General features: G+C 36.4%; 1 protein-coding gene across 10 annotated transcripts in view; it reads left to right on the forward strand.

Moving 5' to 3' along the window:
• MAGI2 (membrane associated guanylate kinase, WW and PDZ domain containing 2) overlaps positions 1 to 27,778 on the forward strand; it is a 675,337-nt gene that overhangs the window by 382,512 nt on the left and 265,047 nt on the right. For all 10 annotated transcript variants that reach the window (XM_032442310.1, XM_032442308.1, XM_032442312.1 and 7 more), the window contains one exon: positions 7,354 to 7,473. In XM_032442310.1, the coding sequence (XP_032298201.1) occupies positions 7,354 to 7,473 (120 nt within the window). The remainder of the gene's footprint in view (positions 1 to 7,353; positions 7,474 to 27,778) is intronic.

A 27,778-nucleotide genomic window follows, 5' to 3' on the forward strand; every position in this document is an offset into this window, starting at 1 on the left:
TTGCTTTTTCCCTTTCTCCTAGAGGTTGGGTCAAGTACTTAAGATAATAGTAAAAAAACTTTCTTTCAAACAGTGTCTGACTTCTCTCCATGTAGGGGTAAAATTAAAAATAATGCTGCAGTCCCAGAACTCACCAATAGCTAAATACCTGGTTTTGCCTCACTGCAGTGCTCTTAATCCCTTTGCTAGTGGTGTCTGGATTGATTAACCTGAAGATGTTCTTCAGGATAAAATCTGTCAGCATCATCTATATTAATCCAGTTTGAAACTACTAGCTCTCAAAAATATTTTCATGAATGTGGAGTTCAGTCCCTTGTCTCTATAATTATTCTTCTAGAGATGCATTAGAAATTGCTGGTATTGAACACTCAGAAAGATGAAAAACTTTCCTGTTTATGACCTATTCTAAAAGAAGCCTATGGTGTTTTGTTTTATTGTGTTATGACTGGTATCGTAAAAACTTGGAACTTCCTGCCTGGTAGAACCTCTAAAATCACTTGACTTGAAAATGATGGTTATTGTTCTCTTCAGCTGGGAATTCAGTAGATCAAGACAAATGTAGTGTTTCTTTGCCTAATGCAGTTGGTAATGTTACAAGATAAGTTTAATTTCCCATACATTTCAGTTCCTCACAGTAATAGCATCCCTGAGTATTTTGGCAAATGAACAAAAGAGTTAATTAAACATTGTTGAAATTTTCTAAGGCAAAGCGTATACAAGGTCATAACAAGGGCTCAGCTGAAGTTTATTAAAGATTAGCAGTCTGTTTCTACGGGAGGGATCCCTCCAGCTATTGTAATGTGTGACAGCCTGGCATACTGCTTTCTGTGGAAACAACAAGCTGTTGTACAAGAGAATTACAGAACAACTTATCAGTAGAATGACTTAGAAGGGCTTAATATATGAAAGATAATATTATATTTTGTTGCTTTTGTAGCAAATGAGCACAATTAAGTCCTATTTCCCTCCACATGTTTGGAAAATGAATCTAGAAGAAGGTCACTGAGCAGGAAACAAGATTGTTTCTTCTCATTTACACTGTAAATGCTTGTGGCAAAGGCACTCCTGTTTCTGTACTTACCTCCTGCAGTACAAAATGTACAGCTCACAGTAAAGGTGTCTGGATAGGGAAGAGGTGTGCCATGTTTATCCTTAACTTGCAATAGAAATGTGTATTAATATATTAATAAGTCTAGGAGCCCACGGAAAATTATGCATAACATTTGTGAGTTATACTGGACCATTCATGGACCAATACCTTTATTTCTGATCTCATGACATAGACTATAAGGGAGTGCAACTATGAGATCACTGTAATGTTGTCGATGACCATAAGACATAGATTCATTACTGTGCAAAATGATGTCTTCTTGAAAATATGTCATCTGTATTTAGCAAAGGATGCCTTGTTTACTGTCATAGTTTTGGGGCTTCAACTAATAGTCATGTTCCCTTGCTGGCATGTAAATTTTCTTCTTATCACATGTTAAGTACATGGAGTCAGCAATAAAAGAAATACTGAGAGTACCTTCCCCACTTCTGAAAGTAGCAGAGCTGGAAAGAGACTGTGAAGATTCAGTAATGCAGAAGTATTTGCAGAAGTCAATCTGAGCATCTTGTTCTCACATAGATATTAAAAAGTGGTATAGAAACTGGTGTGAAGGTTACCAACACTGGGTTCTTCCTGAGCTAATAATCCTATTTATTATTTTTTTTTAACTAACAAGGGAAATTTGGATTAAGTGCCACATGAATTCATTATTTTTTTCAATCTGAATTAATAGTCAACACTAAAAATCCACATTAAAATGTTATTTATTATTCCCAAAGCTCATATAAGCAGTAATAAACAGTATTTCAGTTGCTACTGAATTAACATACTCCTTTTTTTAAAAAAAAAAAATTCATTGCAAAGATTTCTTAACTATCTAAGTTTATATCTTCAGGTGCCTAATATTTTGTTAAAAGAAAAATACACTTCCAGAGGTTATTCATGTAAATGGCACCTTATTCCTCTCCAGAAACAGAGCACCATTATATAGCATAACATTGTGCATGGAAAGCCTTCAATGAAGTACGATAAACTACAATTTTTCTTTTTTAAATATCAGCCATGTAGATTAAATACCTCTAGAATGCACAAAGTATCCATCTTGAAGTTATAATAAATCCAGACAATTTAGTGTCTCTATGAATGGACCTAATACTGTTTTGGAGAGCAAATCAATGAACTATGCAAGCGATGCTGATACATCCTGATTGCGGTCAAGAGCAGCTTCTGGTTAAAACTAATGAAATACCTTAACATATTCCAGTACTTTTTCATTAGGATAAATAGAATTTGAGGGTGAAAATATGAGAATATTAATAATTGTTCACTTTTTCTATTTTTACTTGTAGGCTTCCTCACATCTTATGATTATTCGTATTCATAACTCTAAATGTACAACTTGGAATACTTCAGTTTTCCAATTCCAGTTGACGTGGTTTGCTTTAGATCTTGGTTAATCATTCAGATTAATTTTTCTGAGTGAAAGCAGGTTCCTTTGTGATTGCATGATTTTTGCCTGCCTATGAAATACTGTAAGATTTAGAAAACAAAGAACTTTAATAGTAACTGAATAAATGATACCCAGTCGTGGCTGTGGATAAACAGTTTTAAGAGTAATTTAAATTTAAAGCTGCCCTTAATCGATTATTTTATCACTATTGTCTATTCTATATTGTCCAGGCTGACCTTAGTCATCTCTCAACCAGTTATAAGCAGGATAGCAGTTACTGAAATTCATAGTTGAGGGAAGTCAGTATTAATGGGTTTAATAGCCTTTTCAGGTTTGCAGATAAACAAGCTTGTTAAAGGCTCTGTTCTGAAATGCTGTGAGCTCTCATCCTCATGAAGTCAGCCAGCCAGTAACATTTCAGAGTGTGTAGACCAAAGCTCCTATAGCTCCTAACGGAGCTTCACACTGTCTGATATCATGTTTGTATGGGCCAGTCAGAGTCACTTGCAAGTTACTCCTTGCTTGTCTTCTGTTCAACAGCAGCAATAGATTGTATAAATGTAAAAGGTGCAGATATGCAATACTGCTTTTTGATCCTACAAGATCTGAAAGTATCATGTTCTTTCGATATAGAATTCAAAGATTATTTTTTCATACATTACCATGGTAACGAAATGGTAGCTAGGTCCCTATGTTCATTTTACATTAATAAAAGGCTAAACATAAGCAGTAGGAACTGTGTCCTGTTGAGCCTTGATTCTGTATAATAAAAGATGTTGTATTTCCATTAGAAAAAAAAAAAGCTTGAAATTGATCCTTTGTTTTAATTCTTGAACCACTGTAGCTTTTATGCTTGCCTATGTGTCTATGAGTGTAGCTAAAGGCAAAATCTATTAAGAGTTACTCTACATTAGTTTGAAAGCAAGGAAAAGTAAAAATTGCTTGTGATCTACAAGATTCCTATATATAGACCTCAGTGCTCAGATTCTGATGGGTATTTAGGATTCTCCAGTAACTGCCTCTAAATCTGTTAACCTACACATTGCATAACTTATGGTGCTTACAGAAAGGTATAAAGAAGGCAGAAGTATTAATAGCAGCAACTCTGTTCCTCCAGGGTAAAGGAGTAAAAGAGGTGATAACTATTGATTACTCCATTAGCCAGGGAATTGCTTTAACCATTTGAAAGATCTCAGGTCCTCCAGGCTGAGGGAATGAGAACAGATGCAGGAGGAAAATAGGACTCAGTAAGATTTAATCAAGGGCAATAAAGTTCTGGCTGGGATGGAAATGCTGTACCTGAGGTAAGAGTCACCCTGAATATGTGCAGGGTGTTTTCAGTAGATCATGGTTTGCTCTGATTGCCATTTTGTGGAGGAAGGAAGCAGTTCCTATCTCACAGTAGTATAACTCTCAGCATACCATAAAATATAGAGCTCCTGGAGCAGAGTGCCTAAGGGTTCTTAAAGAGTGGAAACTTTCATGTCACTGAGTGACAGTATTATCTCTTGTTTTTCCTTAAAAATATTAATTTGTGTAATTTAACCTATTTCCATTCACTCTTCATGAGACTCTTCATGCTGGGATTTCTAGTGCAACCATGGGACACAAAGAGGAACAGGGAAAGGAAAACATCAGATTCACCATTAGATCTTCAGTCAATTAGGGAGATCAGAGGGAAACCTAGGGAAACTAAATCAAGAAACTGTTGTGTACAATGATGCTAGTGACAGTAAAGTGCAGTTCTTGGTCTTTCCATTTTTCAACAGAAATCTTAGTTTCATCTTGAAGTAGAATAAGAACTGTTTGAAATTTCAGAACGTTACAGAACAAGATAATGATTGAATCAGCTGCTCTAAATACATGGATATTTTACATGTGGGGATCAGTGTATAATTTAAATGGAGAAGTGTTAACCAGTGTGTTGAGGAAACAGAGTTTGTATATAGTTTGTAACTGGAACATGAATTTCATTTTAAAGGCAGACAGCAGCTTAGAATACTCAATTCATAGTGCAGGGCACATACATACATTTTCATGTATTTCTCATATATATGCCATATATGAAAGAATGCAACTTAGACACAGGAGGATAGAAGATTCCAAATGAAGAGAGATTCAGAATCTAAAAGCTAGTCCATTACATTTCACTAGAATAACAGACATGTTGATAGCAATGCAAAAGTTAATTCTAGGCAAACTGGCCAAAAGTAGATTACCAAAGCAGAAAAATAAAAACCAGATAACTGGATCTGGTTTTGGACCTGCTATGAGACTTCACAGTCATCCTTGCTCGATAAGACTGTAGAATATCTATATATTTAAAATAAACTGCGTTGTATTAATAATACTAAGAATCACTGAGAAGGAGTCCGGTAGGTAATCTGGTTCAACCTTCCACTCAAAACAGGGATTACCACCATATTTCATGTAACTGGTATTTTTTCTTCTTCTTCAATGATTGTTAAAGTCCCAGTAATCTTAGTTTCACCACAAAAAATACTGAAGAAATTGTAAATTAGTGGCATTCATCTAATATCCAAACTTCTTCACAGTGCTTTGTCTAGGAATATAATAGCTGTCATTTGCTAAAGTTTTCTTTTCTCTGATGTTCTGTGAGGAAGATACTGTTCCTGTCAATAGACAGTGGGAGTGAAACATTCCTCTGGAGAGAGCATGCAGATCAAACATCCGATGCCTGAGCTGTTAGTAGAGCTCCCAGGAGCTCATGGGCTTGCTGGGATCCCTGTTCTTCTACAAAGTTATCAGAAGGGACTGGAGATCTTTCAGGATGCTGCTGCATCTCCGGGGGTCAGATATTCCATATGGAGTACATTCAGCATATATAAGGATGTGGCACATGTTTCAGTGCTTTAATTGTGCCCTCCCTGAAATGCAACAGTAATTATTCTAGTGAACCCACTTCTTCAAATATGAATGTTTCAGAAATGAAGTGCCAAGTAAGAGGGATTTTACTTTTAAATTTTGAGATGAAAAGAGGATTGAACATACATAAATGAAGGAATGAGTGTCTTATCTACCAAGACATATTCCTGATGTAGACTTCTAGAAATTGTGGCTTCTCAGGTCTTTGCCATAGACCCTCAGGTGCATATGGTGAGCAGTCCACGTGATAAACTAACACACCATAATATCATTAGGTCTGTGCTGACAAAAGGTTTGGATAACTCTATTCAGTATTCAGGCCATTCAGTACTTTGCCAGCTCCAAGCAGAAGCCAGCAGGAATGCTAGGAGAAAAAGTAGCACTTCTAAAGTGCTGTTCATGACACAGGAATCTCCATTAGAACTAGCTGAAGAGTGGAATTCAGTTTCAGATTGACAGCTACATTTTAGGGCTTAATTCAGTTGCTTAAGCACAGGAAAGTAGCAGTAACCGAAGTACTCAAGGATGTTGTCCTTTTCTCCTTGCTGTGATTCCAAAAGGATGTGGGTTTCCATATGGCCTTCATATTTTTGCATCTTTCCTTTAGATGTGAGATAACCCAGGCACCTACCACAAGGAGTCCTGTGTACAGCTCAATGAACTGAACTGCTAGTGTGTAGGTAGCTGAAAAGCTCTCTTGCTTCTACCATTGATAAGATCTCTGACTTTAATAGCTTATGCACGTGGAACAACTTGTATACAACTACACTTAGTTTTATTAATCTCACAAAGGATCTCACACAAAATGATTCATCAGGTTTAAACCAAGTGTTTGAATAATAGGCATCAAAAAGTGGATGAAATAGACTGACCTGAACAGATTCCTGAGTTGCTACTGCATAACATGAGAGTCAGAATATAGTGTATGAGGTCAGGTGGATTAATAACTAAGAAAGAGACAGTGTCTTTTGCACAATATTGTAATGCTAAACTGAGCGGACAGAAGTGGAATACTTGGTTTCTATCAGCTTCCTTGTGCCAAGAACACTGAAACCAAACCTTTCAACTGTGTTTTAATCACTGCAACATAAATAGAAGTTGACTGATTAAGATAGTAAAAACACTGAGTCTGATTAGGACCTTGAAATCACCCACCTGCAAATGGAATTTTGAGTGTCTTCAGTCAAAATAGGGATTTAACAAAACAAAACAAAACAAACAAACAACAACAACAACAACAAAGTGGTGGTGGGGTGTTATTACGAAATCAGGTCAAATTCAGATTGTTCCCTGCTAACATCTCAGCTTCTACCTAAACCTGAGTCATTTCTCAGCATGTATGAAATACTGCCTCTCAGCATTTATGGAACTCTGTCATCTAGATGGCAATAGAAGCAATAACTAAATTTAAGCACTTTTGCAGTTTGACAGTATAGTTGGCAGGTGATCTGGGCCACTCAATCTGTCAATTCTACCCATTTATCAAGTCCACATAAGGCATGAAACAAGCTATATGAACATAACCCTTGTAAATTTACTTACAGATTTATTATTTTGAGTACTAAATAAATGTTTAAAAGAGCATGGAATTGATTATTTGCAGACAAGACTTTTTCTGAAACTATGAAAATACATCAAAAATTCTTGGCAACTTTGAATGCGTGGTCTCACTGAGATGGTCTTTCTACGGTGAAGTAGAAGGTATAGCAGTATCATGCATTTTCATCTGAAAATAAATAACTTGAGTCCAAAGAGCATCTGGCCCAACCATACACAGGCATCTCATATCCTGTGTCAGCTTCAACAAGGGTAACTATATGGTTCTGAAAAACATCTTCAAGAGGATGATGTGCTACATAATGTGTTGTATAAACAGTTTACTTTGTAAATTTTACAAAACTTTCAAGCAGATCATTCTAAATTTAGGTCGTGTATTTGACAGCATGTCTTTCATTTTTATTAATAGGCACCACAAGGCCACATAAGGAGGGGGAGGTCCCTGGTGTGGACTATATTTTCATCACTGTTGAAGATTTTATGGAATTGGAGAAAAGTGGTGCTCTCTTAGAAAGTGGAACATATGAAGGTAAGCACACTTTTGCTGCTAAATCTGTCTCTTCTTTCTATTACACTATTTTCTAATATGATGGTATTACATTGGGGCATATCATCATAATGTTTCTTTACTACATTGATACTGCAAATTTGTGAAGAATCCTATGGTAACCATGAAAATATTTATATATGTGAAAACTAAATGCAGGTGAGTGCATTGGGATTTTAGAATAATATACCACTTAAGAGAAACTGTATAATACATTGTAATTATAGGAAAGAAACACTAGTCCTTCACGGCAAACACTTGCAGATATTTTTGTAAAACTGAAGCTATCAACTACATTTTTAACATAGGATAAATAAATCCTAGAACAGAAATCAGTTGTAAGGCAGACACTTCTTTGCATATGAGGTCCTGCAAATACCAATTTATGTCAGAAGTTGAAACTTTTCCAAATAAAACAAGAAGGGATTGCTGTGTCATACCTAGTAGGCTTCATAAAGTTATTGGGAATAATTGATTAATTTCAGAAGGGTAGGAGCTGTTCTAATGGCTGTGCTAGAAAACATCTCTACATGGGGCAAAGAGCAAGAAGTTTCATGCAGACCAGGGCTTCCTAATGATTTATCTGATTTCAGGCCTTTACTATCCTTAACAACTATCCTGAAAGCGAAACTACTATGGACAGCACAACAGTTACATAGTGTAGCACAATCTCGGATTTATCTAAGTGCTCTACTATTTTAAACCTTGTTTCTTATGATTAGTCTAGTATGTAGAGCAGCTTAATAATAAGGACATAATAATAAGGACAGATCCTTTAATCTTCAATTTTGAAAGCAAGATATCCAGAAACATGCTTTTCTTGTGAAAAATGAGCTGTATGTGTGAGACTACATGTGTGAGTAGAACCACTTTCAGGGAGCAGGCCTGTTTTTTTGTATTGTTGTAGCAGATAAAGCGATGAAGACTTTTTTTGTCCTGACTTTGTACCTGTCAAGGAAAGCATCTGGTGATAAATAAGGAGCCATTCACCTCAAAGAAAATCATTAGCTGTGTTATAAATAGCAGAAAGTGCAATCCTTTCCCACCTAATCAGCACAAAGCACCCACTGGAAAGTAAATAAATTTTCATAAAGAGTTATATCAATACAGAAATTGTAACATAGATTTCCATTACAGAAGGTCAAATAAAGGAAAACACATCTTTTTCCTTTCCTATTTTTTTCCCAGTGTCTGACATCTAATGGTAGAAGTTACATAAATATTCATAGATATATAACACCACAATTTTATGTTCATCATACATTCACTAAGTAACAAGCCTTTCTTGAAATATTTTTTGTTAACTGAAGTGTTTGAAGCTAACATAAAAGGAGCTTAAGTGTAGTCTGTCTTTGCTTGACCATGTAATTTCATTAGTTTGCAGCAAGTTTGTGGAGATTGAACTGCTAGGTTACATTAATTTACAGTGGTGTTCTGTCCCTTGAGGGATACTGAGAGGTGTCTTTTAACACCAGTTATCAGAGCTGAATGGACAGCAAGGTGAAATACTGGTTGTGGAAGTCAGTGCAAGTCCTTAAGCCAACTGAGGACCTAGCTGAAGACAGGGCCAAAGTCATGACTACACAGTGTTCATCACATCATTCTGTCATCACAGATGACAAGTTCACTGAACTTAAGAAGTCAAAAACTAAACGAAGACCAACATAAGCTCGGCTGATCAATTTCTGCATAAATTATTTCTCTGACCAATTTGTAGGTTCCGCAGGGGGTAAACACATTCTGCCAAGTAATAGATAATATAATACCTTCCTATCTATTGCAATAAATAATTGATAACATATTCTAAAACATACCTAGTTTGCAGATGTTGCTTCTGCTGTTCTCATACAGAAAATTCCAGCCAGGCCTTTAAGTTACACCCCTTTTTTGCCTGATAATTCCTTATAACTGTTCCTTATAACTCTCTTTTCAGAGAAGAATTTTGCTATTCGTTCAGTCACAAGTTTCATGACCACTTTAAGCCTTCAGCAATTAATTTTACTGCTGTCAATCAGACCAATCAGAGCAAAGAAATTTACAGTTCTCCCTACCAAGTCATGATGACTTTTGCATCCTTTCGATTTATGTATGTGTGTTATGGGAGCTGAATTTTCTTTCCTTATTAAAACTTATTATCAGGCCTTTGAAATCAGTCTTATAAAGTCTTTTAAATAATTATCTGTTAATAAACTATTTTGCAGATTTTTTTTTGTCTTGATGAGGTTGTTCTGGACTTACCTGAGTTTCTAGAGTTCAACTGATCCACCACCTGGTGCTGATTTTTATTTTTTTTCCAACCATGACTGCAATCATAGAATCACAGAATTGTTGGAGTTGGAAAGGACCTTTTCCAGGTCATCTGGTCCAACTCCACTGCAATGAACCTGATCTACAATTAAATCAGGTTGCTCAGATCTCCACCAGACCTGACCTTGGATGTCTCCAGTGATGGAACATAACTTTTTGGCCAACCTGTTCCAGTGCCTAACCACCATTATTGTGTAAAATAAAATCCATATTGTGAGGATTTCACTTTGTTTCTATTTAGTAGAACTCCAGTTTCCTATTGTGATTAAAAAGGAATTCTGAGCTGGTGTAGAATGATGACCTCATTGGAAATACAAATTATTTTTTGACACAGATATTGAGGTAAGGTAAAATACTGGGGAAAGTTACAGTTCTGTACCTGAGGAGGAAAATGGTGAATGCACAGGAGGACAACCCTCAGCAAAATTATCCACACTTGTTTTTCCTAACACTGAAATGAATGTCCTATATGGACACAGTCATAGATGATCTTTGAATTGACACAGTATGTATAAATAAAATAAAATAAAATAAAATAAAATAATATTTAAAAAAAACAAAAAAACATAACAGCAAAGCTGTAAGAAATAAAAGACAAATTGTGTGTATCTTTTACCACTGTCTTTTACCATTACTCCAGTAGAAGGGTTATCTTGTTATACTGTCATCGCTCTGATCTTTCAAATCTTGTGTAGCGACTTACTTCATGGATCACTGACTTCATAGGTGGATCCTATTTCCTTATTGTATCAGCAGAATTTCTCAGTCAGAGCAGCATATCAGTGAACTGAGAATGTGCTTGAAATATATGTAGGTTGCTCTAAAAGTAATGCCTCCTAATTATTTCTATGGAAACTACAACAGATACAAAGAGTACAGTAACACTATTTGATAGTGTTTTGCAGCTGTATATTTGCTGTATTTTTCAGCATAGTCACTGCCATCAGCTATGCATTTTGACCTGGTGATCAAAAACCTACCTACTGCATTCATAAAAATCTGCACCAAGGGATGTAACCCATTATAATAATTGCTAGGAAAATGTTGACTATGAAGTCCATCTTTCAGCAACTGGAATAGATGGAAGTCACAAGACACTAAATGTAGACTATACAGTGGGTGTGGTGGGACAGTCCAGACAAGACCTACCATGTGCTCCATGTTCTTCAAACTGGTATGGCACCAGGCTAGTGGTCAGAGTTGATGGTTTGTCTGAATTCTATGAGATCAAGAGGATCACCTCTTTCTTATTCCAAAAGACATTATACATTACCTTTATTCACTGAGGACTGTGTCATAAACTTTACCTTTGATGGAGAATTTGAATGTTGCAATTCCATGGACTGTTGTTTTGACTCCCACTTGTAGTGGTGACACTGTGTCTTGTCACCAGTAATCATATGATCTAGGAAACTGTCGCCTGCAGCCTTTTATTGGTTCAGTAGGTCCCAACATGCTTGCATATACTGTTCTTTCTGTTCCAATGTGAGCACTCATGAGACCCACATGGTGCAAAGTTTGCAACACTCTAACATAGCTATTATTTCCAATGTACTGAAGCTGATATTTGGTCTATATGTAGTTCCCTGGTTATAATCTGCCAATTTGGGAATAACCTGCTTGAGACACTTCATTTTGTGATGTGACAGCTGTGCATAACTGTCCAGAACATGGCTTTTCTTCATGCCACTTTGACACTGCTGAAATGCACTACCCACTGCCTCACTCTTGATATCCACTGTTTGGTCTCCATAAGTACTCAGAAAGAATCACTGAATGTCAGTGGGTGCCTGTTTTTCTGCATGGAGAAATTCAGTGACACACCTCTTCCTCATCTGCATTTCCGTGTCAGATATAATTTTATCACACTGCCCCTCTGATGCCATCTTATGCACAGGAACAAAATGTAATGGAATACAGATGGGAAAATTCAACCTCATCAACATCTGACTGCTGTTGTGGGCCAGCATAATAGGAGGCATTACTTTCAGAGAGGCCCTCATATACTGTGTAAGAATGCTAGTGCTCATAAACAGAAATATAACAGATTCAATATTACTCTAAAACTCAGATATGCTAAGGCACATGATTGAAGTTTATTGTAAGATAGCATAACAAAGTATTGATAAGGTAAGAATTGAAGAGCAATGCAGTCTATGGGTAGAACTGCCTTTTAAAAGAAGTATAAGCAGTAGCAGTAACAGAAACAATAAATCTTTTGTGTATGCTCACTCTGTAGGAAAAAGAAATGTGTTTGATCTATACAGATATATCTGCATTTCAAAAATAAAGATTTTAGTCATATGGAATTTTGTAAGAAATAAAGACATTGAAAACTTTTTCATATGTACTAAAAATGTGACAATTATGAAAAGAACTGAATTTAACCAATACTCCACTGGATAACATACCGAGTAGTCTTTTCTTCTGAATCTTGTTTACTTCAGCAGGCCTTTGTTATAGTTAATTGAGCATATACACTGTATTTACTCAATAGAAGAAAAGTCCTTAATTTTATCCTATGAAAAATAAGTATTTCAGTTATTGTGCCATTAATCTCATCCAAAGTTGGGTTGCTCTTTTGTTTGATTGATTGATTGTTTGGAATTATCTCAGATTCATTCACGGGTTAATTCAAATCTTGCTGAAGCTATTTTAAGTACTGAACGTGATTGTGAACTTCCTATGGACCTACATACATGGCTGAATATTAGCTGCAATTTTCTCACCATCCCTTTTCTCTGTAAATAATAAGTCCTTAAACAAGGCTGTGCACATCCTGTTGGTTTAAAAAATAAAAAATAAAAAAATAAAAAATAAAAAATAAAAGCTTGTTTATTTGATGTTTAAAAAATCCTGTTTTTTAGAAACAATTTCAAAGAGTCAACTTCGGTGTTCTTCTTTGTATCACCATTATTGAGCTCTCATGGGAAGGTGAATGTGTCTGAAACTGGAGTCTTGTCAGTGACCCTTTTCCCACAGACAGGTGTATTACTGGCACAGGGATATATTCTGATTCTATTCACCTGGGATGTACGGAGTATTCATGCCCAATTTGATATTAAGTTTTGCGTAGGCAATCATATGTTGCCATCTTCCAAGACAAATTTAGACTGTGCAGAGAAAAAAGTCAGGCAAATACTTCTCAGTAATCAGTTTAATTTTGTGATCTGCAGATGTAAAGTAAGACTGTAGTACTGCTCCAGGTTGGCATGGAGTTGTTAATTATACCACTGTGGTGACAATGGCTTTACCAATGGCGTTTTGTTCCAGTGGCTTTTATTCCATTCTTCCATGTAAAAAATTGTACGGAATCCAAACATCCCCTACTTAAAGTATGGACTGCTCCCTTATGAGCAGGGCATCCGTAGCACTCCACAGCAAGAGGATAAAAAGGAAATTAATTGCAAATATTAAAAGCCTGCCTTGCTAAGACCTAAATGTAGTAGTTAAAGAAATATTCTGATTTAAAACGATAAGCAGACTGACAAGGTTGATGTGTATAGACAAAGATAAAAATTAGTCATTAAGAGGTCATATCTTTTAGCAGCAGAATCTGTTTTCAAGGGCACAGAAAAATACAATGACATACTTCCGATTTCACATTCCTGTTCTCATCATTGAATAGGAAAATGAAGGTGTTATTGGCATATTAAAAAAAAAAAAAAAAAAAAAAAAGAAAGAGAAAGAGAGAGAGAGAAAGGTGGAAGCAAAGCTGAAGCCCAACCGTGTAATGCTATTTGCGTTTATAATTAATAATTTCTGATTTTGTTAGTGCATTTTAAGGCATCAAATACTGTGTTTCCTTCCTGTGTGTGTGTGAGGGAAGGCAATGTGAAAGCTTTATTTAAGTACTTTGCCATTTTTCACAGATGGTGACCAGAGAACTGTTTCTGAGCATCTCTGCACACAGGCCAGTACTCTACCTCATAGAACGCTAGAAAACCTCAGCTGGAAGGGACCCACAAGGATCATCATGGAGTCCAACCCCTGGCTCCACACAGGAACATTCAAAAATCAGACCCTGTATCTGACAGCCCTGTCCAAACCCTTGTTGAACTCTGGCAACTCGGGGCCATGCCCACCGCTCTCTGGTGCAGACCCCTTCCCCAACCCCTTTTCCTGCCCCTCACCTGATTCAGATCCATGCTGATGGCCCTGTTGCTGTCACACAGAGCAGAACTCGGCGCTGCCCCTCCACTCCCTGCAAGGAGGTGAAGCTGCCATGCTCCACTCTGAACTGCGCTGAGCAGACTCAGGGATCTCAACCACTCCTCACACATCGTACACTCTAGACACTTCCTCATCTTTGAAACCTCCCTTTGGACACTTTCTAATAGTTTAATGTTCTTTCTGTACTTAGTATCCTAAACTGCATGCAGTAGTCATGGTGAGGTCACACCAAAGCAGTGTAGCATGGAGCAATCTCTTGTCTTGACTGGTGACAGTGCTGTGGTTGGTGCACCCCAAGATATGGTTGTCCTTTAGTCAACATATAATGCTTCCTTTAACCAGTTGTGTCAGGCACAAGGTCAGGCTAAGCAGTGTCACGCTTGGTGTGGTAGACCCCATATTTCTGCTGGCTAATTCTGCGTTGTTCAGCAGAAGTGCACATAAAGATTCTATTTATCTAATTTCTTTTCTGTTGAGGTTCTATGCCTACCACAAGCAGCAATTTATCCTAGCTCAGGATTGCTTTTTATCACGTCATCTGCTAATTTCCTAAGGAAACCATTTGTATGTAATTTACTCAGGTGCTAAACATTTTTCTTTGCTCATGTATATGTTTCCAGGATATTGGGCAGGACCAGGGGCCACAGAGCTCCTTATGTTTTGATCTGTGAGCTCCAAAAACCCCTTTTACTCAAACAGACCCACTGAAACACCTGTCAATGTACTTTATACCAAAACTTGAACAACACAAAGCGGATCTCTGCATCAGAGCAATCAGGAAATTACCTTAACCTTCACCTTTTTACCTCAACCAAGTTGGCCAGTTCTCAGCTCATGCCAAGACATGCTTATTTTTCAAAATTCTGTGCAGTCACTACCAGAAACATAATAGCAAATGGAAGTGTCCAGACTAAAGTAATGCAAATTACCCGGAAGGCTCTGTAGGAAATACATTTAGAGAACTCATCAGATAGAGCTTTGTTGAGTAATGACTGAGAAGCTCAGAGAATTTAAGATGTGTGAAACCCATGGATGAATAAAGATAATTTGAAGTTAAAATAAGTAACCAGAGCTAATGTGATGTAACTGGAAGAGATGAACATTTGGATTTAGCATTGGGAAGAATTTTTCTCATAATTATGTGATTAAAATGTTAGCATAATGTCCAGTGGTGGCAAACCAAGTTTCATCTCTTAGGAAGTTTAAAAGTAGTTAGTAGAAACAGTCACGCACTAGTTGGAGGTACTAATTAAAGTCTGTACCATCTACTTCCATACACTATGTATTAATTCTACTTATGTGACATATTAGTTTTTGGCTTCTTATAGAAAGAGCACAGCCAGTTAGTGTGTACATTTCAGATAGATACATTTTGAACTGAACTTTGACAACACTAGCATGTGTTGTGCTGCTTTGGTTTAAATGCAAACTCCATTCAAAAAACTCTGACAAACTCTTTATGGGCTGTGCTACCAGGCCATTGCACTGATAAGCTACATTTGTCTGTATGTATTACAAAAGATGTAAAAGAATTTAACAACTCCAATTACATATTATGGCATATGTCATTGCTCTGGAGAAAGTTTACCTTCATTGTTTAGTTGCAGAGTTCTACACTGTTAATCTTACCCAGTTCAAATGCTATTAATCATGTAATTGTGTTCCTGTGAAGCTAATCTAAGTTTCATATCATTTTGGATACTACACAGTTCCATTTGCCATATGCCTAATTATTCCCTTTCAGACAAAATAAAATAAAATAAAATAAAATAAAATAAAATAAAATAAAATAAAATAAAATAAAATAAAATAAAATAAAATAAAAAAGCCGTTCCTGTAGCAATTGGTGGTCCACAATTTTCTACAGTCTGCAGTCCAGTAACTGGGAAATTCCTCCTAAACCACATTCAGAAACTCCTCATTGCTACAATGGTTTCCTGTTAACAACTTCCTGTAGGGCTTCTTTTTTGGAGACAACCTTCTTCTGAATCCCTCTTGCCTTTCTGAAACACCCTTCATAACATTTCCTCCTTTTAATCACCACAGCTTTTCAAACATGATAGAGAATGTCTCTAAAGTAACCTCAAGCTGACTTCCTCTGCACTTTCAGATGCATCTTATCTGTTCCTACAGTCTTGTGTATGTCTGAAAGACCAAAGCTGTACCTAAACTGATCTTTCTGTACCATGGAATCACATCTTTCTGCCAGTGTTTGCCTTTAAGTATAGATCTCAAAGACCTGTGAGCAGCAACCCTTAACAGTAAAGGCTGAGAGCACAAAGGTGTCAGGTTCCTTTCACAGGCTCCCCATCTCTTGGTTATCTGTCATACTTGGCAATACACTCTCCCTGGTCTTTTTAGTTCTGTAGCTGTAGAAACCTTTCCTGTTCTCTTTCATATCCACCAGTTCTAGCTCTCCCTCTTTATTAGCTTTCCTTCTGTGCTGTGTATCCAGGACATGCTTCTGTTTTTCTTCTTGGAAAGCAGTGTCTCATCCTTCTCACATACCTGCAGTGAGGAGTTATCTGGGAGCAGAGATGATCGTTAGTCTCCCCCTTGGTTTGTAAAATGATCTATAAAACCAACATGAGGCTTCTGTATACTAATGAAGATTGGTCTGTAATTTCTGTATTTCTGTGCTTTCAGCAGAAAGTGCTTTGCAGCAAGGAAAAACATTCATTTTTGTGACATTGTGAGGCATTGTGAGGAGTTGTTTGGTTTTTATGGTTTGGAGTTTTTGTTTTGTTTTGTTTTTTTCTGAAACCTGGCTTTCATTACTTGTTTCAATAGCGAGGTATTCTAAGGCTTTGCAGTACTGCATAGAACCCTGTTGGTGGCTGCTATGATGGACTCCCGATAGGCAAAGAAAAGTTTGCATCTTGTTACTTGCCAGCAAAAAAAACCAAACAAACAAATGAAAGGTATGGGCTGTGCCTTATCAAGATGATCTTAAGGAAAATGAAGGGCACTGAGGGAAGCAGGCTGTGCCAAGTGTGAAGTGTGGAGTAATTCAATATAAATTTTTGTGCCAGGATTTGTATGGTTAAATGAAAAGAAGTATTCAGCTACACACAGTACACACTGATACAACTTCTTCAGCGAAACAGTTGCATTACTTCCCAAGTGAGCTAATTAAAAAAAGATAAAAGGCCAACAAAAAGCAAGCACTAAAAGCAGTGTTTGTTTCAAAGTGCAGCAGTTTCTGATTAAAGAAAGAAACAACAAAAAATAAAAACAAAAATAAACTATACTGGGTTTAAACTGTACTCAGATATAATTATTCTGTTTTACATTGTGTGTAAGTAAAAGAATACTTTTTTTTTTCTTTCCTTATTTGCCTTTGGAAGGCTTCAATTGTATTCCCAATAAAAATAATAGAGACAGGGACAAAATCAAATCCAGATATTCTGATGTGGATTAAAATATAGTAATCCAGTTGATGGCTTATATGTCCAGTTATTTTAAGTCATGTAGATATAAAAAAAATAAAAAAAAATTAAAAAAGTAGTCCAAAATATAAAATAAATGTTAAAATATTCCAAGGATGCAATAAAGATAAATGCACCAGCACTGAGGATGGTGCAGGAGAGAAAGTGACACAATGTCTGCAAACTTGAGTGGATTTTCAGAATTTAGTTTTATCTAAAAACTGAAGTCTAAACTCCTTTAGTCATCAACAGGAGGAGGTAGGATGTGAGTTAATCATGATCACATCATGTTGGTAATTATCCATTCTTGGGATTGCTTGAGATTAGAAGAATGCAAAGAAAAATGTTGCCGTGATGTTGACTCACCCCTAAATTAGATTATATTCTCCATCACTAAATCTGGGGCTCCAGTAGAAAATATACAATAAAGAGAATTTTCTCCATATGTCTGAGAAGAATAATAAACTTTTAAAATGATGAAAAGAAATCAAATTCACCTTTATGTCTATGGATAGATATCTACATAGGGTCTCTCACATATATTGAGGGTGATTGTAGTCTAATGACACAGTTCTTCCTCTGCGTTCTGTGCACATGAATGCTCACCCCTAATAAGCATAGAGGTTATAGGAGCTTTAAATGAAAGAGCCAGACTGACCTTATTTCTTGTTGCTATGGTGTCAGTGAGCCCCAGGCAAAGACCAGGAGCCACTGACTAGGTGCAGTAAAAACAGAGAGAAAAGGACAGCCTTTCCCTCAGGAATTTACAATTGCAGCATGAGATGAAGGACAATAGATGAAAGCAGTCAGTAGGGGAAGCACAAGAAAGCAACAGCAGTGAGTCTCAATGGACTGGAATTTGATTGTTGTCATGATCACACATAGAAACACTTCAAAGGAGGTATGAAATCATAAGATTAGTGATGTCATAGTGTGGGTATAATTAGCTCTTCCTGAGGGGATGTCAGGAGCAGTGGGGAAATGCAAAGGGATTGTATTTTGTAACAGCTGGTGCTAGTATGAACTAGAAAGGCAAAAGGAAATGCTGAGTTGAGTGGAATCATGCAGGTGGGATGGTGGGCCCAGTGTAGAAAATAAGCATGGAAAGGTGTAAGGGTTGAACGTTGTGTTGAATAAAAGGATCTGGTAATCTAACCAAAGGTGGACAATGGAGAAGACCAGAAAGTACAGTGACTGAATGACTATTAGGAGTGCAATTAGCATTCTTTCATTGTAAGAAGTGGAAGGCTGCATCACTGGGAAGATCTGGGAATGGTGTAGCTCACAGTTACCTTCTTGTGGTTTAACAATAAATGCATTTGATTAACCATGTATAAATGGAAAAATTGAATGATTTTGCAACTTAGGACTTTACTAGGAGTGTTAGTTTATTGTATGGGAAAATTTCATTCTAAGTGTTTTTAACACGCTGTTAAAGAGAATTACATTCAGCCTGGCTTATAACAACCCCAGAAGGGCTATTCTAAAACAAGCTATTTCACCGTTTTATATTGCAGTAGCCTAAGTAGACAGCTTACTATAACAAAATATCCCTTTAGTGGTTTTCTATGATAAAGTTTTGAAAGACTTTTGCTTAGAGAGAAGGGAGAAGGTGCAAGCATTTCCTCCTCCTCTGCTAAATATGTGCAAGACCTGTCAGAAACTCAGTGGCAGAGGACACAGGCTGTGGAGCAAATCCTTTACCACCACTATTATGAGGAGCTCTTTACTCATTCCAGATGAGCAAGGAAAATGCCAAGTAGCTGGAATCTCCTCACAGTACCTGCACTTGGGATTTGTCAGAATTTAACTTTATGAGTTAAACTTAATTAAAAGCCATTGACTGTTCATAGCTTCGTATTCAAGAGCCCTCCAAGAAAAAAAAATCTAACTGGTCTGCAAATGTTGATTGCAGGTAGTTTTCTTGGTAATCCCTAGAACATATCATATTTTTGCAGCCATATTGGTACGCTCTTTAACATAGCAACCTCACAGCTAAAACTAATAGCAATAAAATCTCTTGTAGGATGCTGAAATTGTTATTGTCTTTGGAAAACCTCTATTCTGCCTAAGACAGGATAAAAAATCTCTTAATCAAAGAAAATTTAAAGTAGAACTCTGATTCTGCTTGAAAAAATATGATAGCTGACAGATGGTATGAAGAAATGTACCATTGTATACTCAGTGGTGAAATTTAACAGAGAAGGGAAATAACAGAAATAAAAATGACAGAAATGAAGGAATTTCCATTACAGCACTATTTAACAAATACCCTCCATGACCTCACCTGGCAATATCCTTATAGTATTAGTTCTTCTGCTACTTTATTCATATTGAGGGGCTACCAGCAATGTTAGGGAGGGCATTCCTAGATAATGCAAGGCTCTAGCAGAAAGTAGTGTACACTTCCTCAAATGAAATAACACAAGTTTTTGTTTGTATGTTTGTTTGTTTGTTTGCTCTCTACAGAAGGGATGAGAATGTTGACTTGCCCTTACTCGGACTTTATGTAAGGGTAAGGCATAAATTTCTGGCACAGATTAACAGGGGGCGCTTAAAATAAATTGATGCTTAGACTGACTCAAGATGGGGTAGAACCTGTAGCTGCAGCCTTCCAGACTAGACAATCTTTGCTCATACAATTCTGTACATTTTTTTATTTGACTCATTATGAGCATTATGAGTAATTTACTTCATTCTAATCTGCACTCTAATACTAATTTTGCCTCTTAGTACTAGTGATTTTGTCAGTGAAAGTCACATGGGGAAAAAGGGCAATCACTCCAGGCATAGCAAGATTGAAGGACAAAGTCTGAGGGGAATCATTCAGGTTTTTGAATGTGTCATCAGCTTCTCATCTTAAGTTTCTAGAGTGAATGTTTGGAGTGCTTGCCTCCAAATGGTGCAGGGCTTTTACAAAGTCTGTTGTGTTTTTGTTTGTTTGTTTGTTTGTTTGTTTGTTTAAATATACTATTTTCCAATAGTGAAGGCTAGTATGATCTCAAGAAACCATTTTATTGAAGTGTGGCACTCTGATTAGATAGACAAGGTTCTGGAAGAAACTTTCATTACATAGACAGTGACACTTTTCAAGAAATAGATTTCTGCTCTCATAAATACATCGTTTATACAGTATGTTGTTAGTTAATATATTTATAAACTGTGTTTGGTTGTTGTTCTTACTTAATTACAGGTTGTAGATTCTACTGCTTTCAGCACTGCCATAACCTGTCAGATTGTCACTATGCCTTTATTTGATTTACTTGTAAAAATGGTTTGGACAAATGTAGTGGTACAGTTTTATAGCAATCTTCATGCAACCAAACTGCAATTTATGGAATAATTGCTTTCCTTTGCTTCTTTCCACCTCTCAGTCTGAGGGTGTTCAATACTACACTAGTTTTTGAGATGGAGTTTTTCAGAAGGGTTTAGTAAGCCCCGTTCTTTATAACTTTTCAAGGAAAAAGAAGGTAAAACAAACCAGCTATCTTTAGTGTTTTGTGTTCTTTGATTAAAGAATAAAAAGCCTCTACACAGCATGTCTACTTTATCAACTGCAAAAGTTTGCGTGATATGTGGCATGAAGGCACACAGAATTCAGATAAAATAAGTATTGAAAGCATTGAATAGCTATTTCTCCTCAATGTTTTCATACTGTGCATTTTCATTGTGTGAAGGAGTCAAGAATTCACCAGGAAAAACAGCACATGACTGGGAGGTTATTCATATTGTTACATTAAGTGTATAGCTTCTTTCTCTTAAGCAGCCCCTAGGGGCATTTTCTTTTCTATTCTGAGGAATTCAATTCTAACTTCAGACACAGTAAGCTAAATGGCAGGTGCAGAAGGAGTTAAATAGCTACAATTTATTTATATATAGTTTTTGCTACTAAAGAAACTGAAGATACTGTTTAGTATCCCAGAAGATGTTTTTAGCAGACAGAGATATATATTCAAGGGCCGAATTCTCTTCAAACAAAGAGCAGCGAAATGCATCAACATTTTACCCTACTGGGTAAAGATGTGGAGACAAGCTACCATTTTCATCAGCAGCCCTGATGAGTATACTTTTAGGGGAAGTCAGCTGTAAAATTCCCTAGGACTGCAAAAGAAATCTGACAGGTAGAGGTCAAGTTCTAGGGCTAGTTATATAACTAAACCTGATATTATGAAGTTTCATACACTTTGACATTTCAGCAACTTTTATCTGACTGACAGACTGTCAGTCTGTCTACTCTTGTTCTATCTGGCACAGAGTGTGGAATGATCATCCTCAGATCACAGGCTCACAGAATCCCAGAATCCTTTAGGTTGGATGGAGCCCCTTCAGATCATCTAGTCCAACCACCCTGCTCAAGTTGGGTCAGCTAACTCAGGTTACTCGAGACCATGACAGTTGGGTTTTTGAATATCTTAGCAATTGAAGACTCCACAGCTTCTCTGAACAACCTATTCCAATGTGTGATCACCATCACTAAAATATTTTTGTTGTGTTCAGATGAAGTTTACCTGTTTTTAGTTCTTTTCCTTTGCCTCTTGTCCTGCCACTGGGCAACTCTGATAAGAGTCTGTTGCTGTCCCATCAAGTATCTATTATACAGACCGATTCCCCTTGAGACTTCTCTCTACAGTCTGAACTTTCCTAGCTCTCTCATCCTCACCTCACTAGGACTGACTGGAGAGAAAGTAGCTCTTTGAAGAAGGACTTTGGTTTTCTGGTGGGTGAGAAGCTAACCATGAACAGTAATACACCCTTGTGTATTACCAACAGTATCCTGGTCTGCATAATAAAAGGCCATTGTCAACAGGTCAAGGGAGGTGATCCTTCCTCTCGGTTCAGCACCAATGAGGCCACATCTGAGTAATGTGTCCACTTCAGAGCTCCCCAGTACAAGAGAGCTGAGTTCATACTAGAACAAAATAACAGTGAAGGGCCATGAAGATGATGGTAGGGACATCTTTCTGGTGAGGAGAGGATGAGTGAGTGGAACAGTTTAGCCTGCAGAAGAGAAATCTCAGGTACAAAATGGACTTGGAGGCCACCAGCAGTGTATTCCTGGGTTTGTTACTTGGGCCAATACTGTTCAATAAATGTATAAAATATAAGAGTGTTAGGATGCAGTGGGCTCTTGTTCTACTTAGGAAACAGTCTGTAATATCTGGCCTTTGTTCTTACAAGCCCATGTTATTCACTTTTATGTCATTATTGTGTTTCCTTTACGTGACTCTGTGAAGAAATCATGAGCCTAAACCTTACCACCCCCTACATACATTTTAAGGTATCATTGTATGTATGATATCCAGCCTATCTTCCATGTGAGAGTAGAAGACTGGGCACATAACCTATAAAATATGCACTTTTCTGGAAGTTACTGGAGTGCTACAGAGGACAACCTGCCATGTCTGAAACTGTGTTAAGTACAATGTTTATATACCAATTCATTTATCATTTTATGCTTATAGTCACCCCTTACCAACAGAGATACTGTCTTTGATTTCTATCCTTGTTATGCTAAGCTAAAGGAACCCTGTTATTTTAGTCCCTTCCTAAAAAAAAAACTCTAGTTAAAACTTGCAAATTAAACAGAGATCAGGTATCTGTACATTTTCTTCAAAGAGTTTTTAAAGCCTTGCACAGTTTTGAGGTCAGAGTAATGGGTGAGTATGTTTTTGGGTATTCAGATACTCTTCCCTGAAGCCCCTTACCTAAATATTGATATTCTATTAGCTATTCTTCAGACATATAATTTGATAAATATATTAAAAATTCTCTTTTCTAGTCAAGGAACTCACATGCTCGTTTTCTGCAATGGATGTTACCTGTTATCCTGGTTTAGACAACACTGAACTTTTATTTGCCATTCTACTTGTTTTGATCTTATACTCTGTAGCATAAAATGACAGATATATTAACTCCTTGCTGTTAACATGTGAATGGTTTCTACAAGCATCTTCATATCTGTTTCTATCATTTTGCTTTGGTATCACTCAGTGACTGCAAAGTTAGATATTTCAAGCAGGAGGAGTCCAAAAATAAATGTTCTAACCATAGTAATTCCAGGTAAAACTAAATCTCATTTATGTATTTGATTACCACTGACTGTCTCAGCTTCTGGCAAACAAAATCCATCACTGTGGTAGGAAAGGAAGGGAGATGCTTTGAAAAAACTTCCTAAATAACATGAACCAGAGAACAGTTCAGTAGATCATCAGTTTTATCTGTCAGTTGTCTGAATATTTACGAGTTTATGTATTTTTCATTTGTAATCAGGCACTTGAGGAAATGAATAAAAGTGCTTCATAGAATGCTATTTTTTCTCATTTTCCTGAATATGAACAGAAGAAAATTAAATGAAATGATAGAAAGGAAGGCTGGTTAAGACTTGTCAGGTCACTGAGATTGTCTGCCTGCCAACAAAGCTATGTTGCCTGAGGTATCTGCAGGTGCTTTGTTTCAGTCTAATTTTAAATGACTCATACACTGAAGCACTACCTCCCTTGGGAAACAGTTCTATAATCTAACATTCTGCCACTGAAAAAATGCTTCCTGTTACTTGGCTGAAGATTTTCTTTTGCACAGCATCAATGCACTGTTCCTATTAATATCCAGTACAGCCATCCTAAATAATTTCTCTTCTTAATCTGGGTTTGACCCTCCTAAGAGAGGTAATAATCATATTCCTCCCTGACTTCTCCCACCTAGTGTTCTCACTTGTAATTTATTCAGTCTAAGTATTTCTAAAGTATCCATAAATACTTTCTAAATATTCTTAGAATCAGTGAATGGATTCTTTCCTGATTTCCCATCCTTTATGTTGATTAGTTTTTGGCACTCACATGCTCAGAATTCTGGACCTGAAAGTAAATTATCAACATGTCACTTCATTGTGCTTGTTCCAGTCAGTGCTTACTGTCTTCTGCACCAGCCTCACTGCTTTAACATTGTTGTCTGAGTGTTTGAATGAGTTTGTCATAAGTAACCTGGGACCTTATAAAGCATCACAAGAAGGAAGAAGTGGAATCAAGGTGAAAAAATGACTGGAGGAAAAAAGAGAATTAGCAGGTGAAATTAGAGGGAATATGGAGGTATTCAAATGAAATATCTTTTGCAAGTGATGCAAAATTGCAGGATGTTTAATAAATAAAACACTGAAGTTTAATAATAATTTAGGGCTTTGGAAAGGCAGTTGATATTATGAGGCTGAAAAAACATGAATCTGGGTGTATTTGCTTGCAGCAGCAATAGCATATTTGGGGAGATTATGCCTCTTCAGAAAACGAACACACCAAAAGTGATTCCATCCACAGTTTAGTTCATACTGGAACTGATTCTGAAAAGTTCAGTGGTCTGTGGCACTTAGGGAAGATCAAGTTGGTGATGAAAATTGTCTTTCCCTCTTAAATGGCCAGGGAAAGGACTCCCTGCCCACAGATTCACACTATGAGTTTCATGTTCCATGCTAGGCCATCCTTGTACCTCCTTCAGGGCCTGAGTGCTATCATTGCTATCATTTTTTATAGCTCTCATTGTTTATTAATGACTTTTTACCATCATTTTTTCCTGATATATTTGCAAGTCAAATCAAATAAAGAGTGCATCCTTTCTCTCTCCCCACTAGAACTGCTTCATTTTGCCCTCTGCAGACACTCTCCTGCACACCTTCACTGACTTGTGGCTCCTCCTTTGATACATTCTAGTTCGTTTTCATTACAGCAAATATAAGAGAGAAGCTCTCTTACCTGCTTCTTTTATTATTTCCTCAGGGGTGATGCTTGTTAATACAGAGTGCTCCTTTGAAACTTCCAAGCTTCCCCAGCCTTTTCTAAACTAATGGGTTTCAATGGTAGCTTATGAAAAACAAGGTATCTTAAATCCCCACAGAACTTCATTCTCAAAATTTAATGTTTTTCTTCTGTGAAAAACATGTCTTAATAAACACAGTCAATAGTTTGTTATCATTTTCACCAGATTTTCCAATTTTCACTAGTTCCTTGATTATTTCATACTCTAATAAATATATATTTTTTCTTTTTGTTGTTATTGTTTGTACTTTCTAGGCTCAGCAATTTCCTCTCTATTGGTATTTGTGAGATCCGTTTTGCTATAAAATCTTTTCCTCTAGGTAACTTATACACTTTTTTGAAAATCTGTGTTTAAGATATATTTTCACATAACAGATACATTTCTGAATGGCCCCACATGAACCATCAGTAACTAACTGAAAATGAGTATCTTTCACCTAGAATTGGAGAGCAAGGATTGCAACTGCAATGAACTGAGGTAGCGATAAGTTTAGTAAAACAAGTATCAGTGAGTCTGAGATACTATCGCTTCTGAAGCGTGGTAATAAAGAAAGATCTGAAACATTTGTATGAAAGGGGAACTATATCTGAGCATGTCTCCTACAGTTCAAAGCAATTCACTTAGGTTCCAGGAAAATCAAACTTGCCCTACAAGTAAAACATCTTTTTCTTTTCAACCAAAAAACAAGGAACAAGTAAAATGCTGTAATTTTTAAATAGCCACACTGAGAACAGCAAAATGGAAGAAAAGTCAGTAAAGAAGGAAGGGTGTATAAGCACAATGGGGAAAGTTCCAAAAATGTCTAGAAAAAAACTAGACTTTAAATATTAGAAAAACCTTCTGAGAAAAGGGACAAGATATGGAAAGTGTATATGAAAGATGAGAAATGCTTAATTCTGAAATGCACTGAATAGTTTTGAAAATGGCAGGAGTTTGATTAAAGCCTTGGTTGAATAAGAGCAAATGTTTCAGTACCACAAATGAAGTATACTTTTAATTATTTTATACAGAAAAGCATTGTCTTGCATTGTCTTAAATGTTTTTTCGTTAAAAGATTCCTTACACTAACACATATTTTCTTATCTATTCAAATACTGGAAAGTTTTAATCTCCGTTTTGTTACCACTTAGAATTATATCTTCAATGATAGCTACCAAAAAATATCTTAATGCATACTGTCTAGCATATGAGTTAGAAATAGATGCTGTTAAGAAATAAAAATACAATAAGTAATATATCTAAATCAGTAGCTATTACTTTGGGAAATGAAATATCCCTTTGCTCTAGTATATAACATGTTTGTATTCTCCTTTTATGATTTATTTTGTGTTCTGTGTATCTGGATCTCTGCAGATACATCAACAGTCATTGTGGATGTTCCTTACAGCATTTCCATTAAAATGCTGCTAGTTGCCTTTACTGTTTAAGAGAAAGTCTGCACAGTGCATAGATTTTCATATTCTCAGTGCTCCTCATTATTACAAGACACTGACAAACTGAGGGTCCTGTACTGAGAGTCATGTCTCTGCTGGTTGTTTCAGCAGTAAACAAAGAAATTATATAATTTATGATATCATACCCCAACTTTTGTCCAGTTACTTTGGGTTAAAATTGATCAGTACTCATAATAACTGAAAACTCCTGTGACAAAAATCTTATTAGTGACCAGAGTGAGTTGGAAGGTTTTCTATTGATTGCTACTTTAAGTTTGCATTCAAGTTCAGGTTGACATTACTTTCGGGGGGCGGGGGGGAAATAAAATCCCAAGGAAGAAGTAAGCTGTCAGAAGTGTGAACAAAATAGAATGGGAATTTTGCTTGATTACCCTGAGTATTTATATATTTATTCAATTTAATTTTTAATAGAGTCTGGATATTACAGTATGATGAGAAGATTAAATGATCTATATACCTATGATGAAAAAGTGATTGCAAAACACACTCTCAGATATTTGAAATTTCTAAATGTCAGCAAGGAACAGAGGCTATTTCAGATGTTGTGAGAAGTATTAGTAGAATAGCCAAATGAAATTTAAAGGGAAGGATTTGATCTAGTTCCCAGTATTAACTTCTGACAACAAAAACCTTTGGAGAATAAGTATTTCTTGAAAGATGCTGTAAAAAATGTCTCACTTAAAAAAAAAAACTGGAGGTAAAATAATGAACAGACTGAGAAATTCATTTTGGGAATTATGATTCCAGAACCAGCATTAAGGAAAAAAAAAAAAAAAAATCTTTTCCATCAAAAGTTTATTTTTTATTTTTTACAAGTCAAATAGCAAGCAAGTATTTCTTATTTTTGATACAAGGTTTGTACAGTTTTCATTTTAAGGTTATGAATTAAAATTCTTACTTTAAGCTAAAATGAAAGGTCACAGCAGAAAATAACACCAGGCTACAAATAAAATAAATTTCTTTTTCAGACACTAACCTGCCTGTTTTTTGTCTGTTCCATTCACTTTTTATTAAACAGTTCAGTAGTGCTTGATGTTCTGTGTAGGTTTTCTTTTGATATTTAACATAGAGCTTCTGAAAGATGTTGGATACATAGCCAAGAGCATTGAAAGGTTCTCTTTA

This window comes from Coturnix japonica, chromosome 1 (genome assembly GCF_001577835.2).
Source record: "Coturnix japonica isolate 7356 chromosome 1, Coturnix japonica 2.1, whole genome shotgun sequence".
NCBI classification, from domain to species: Eukaryota; Metazoa; Chordata; class Aves; order Galliformes; family Phasianidae; genus Coturnix; species Coturnix japonica.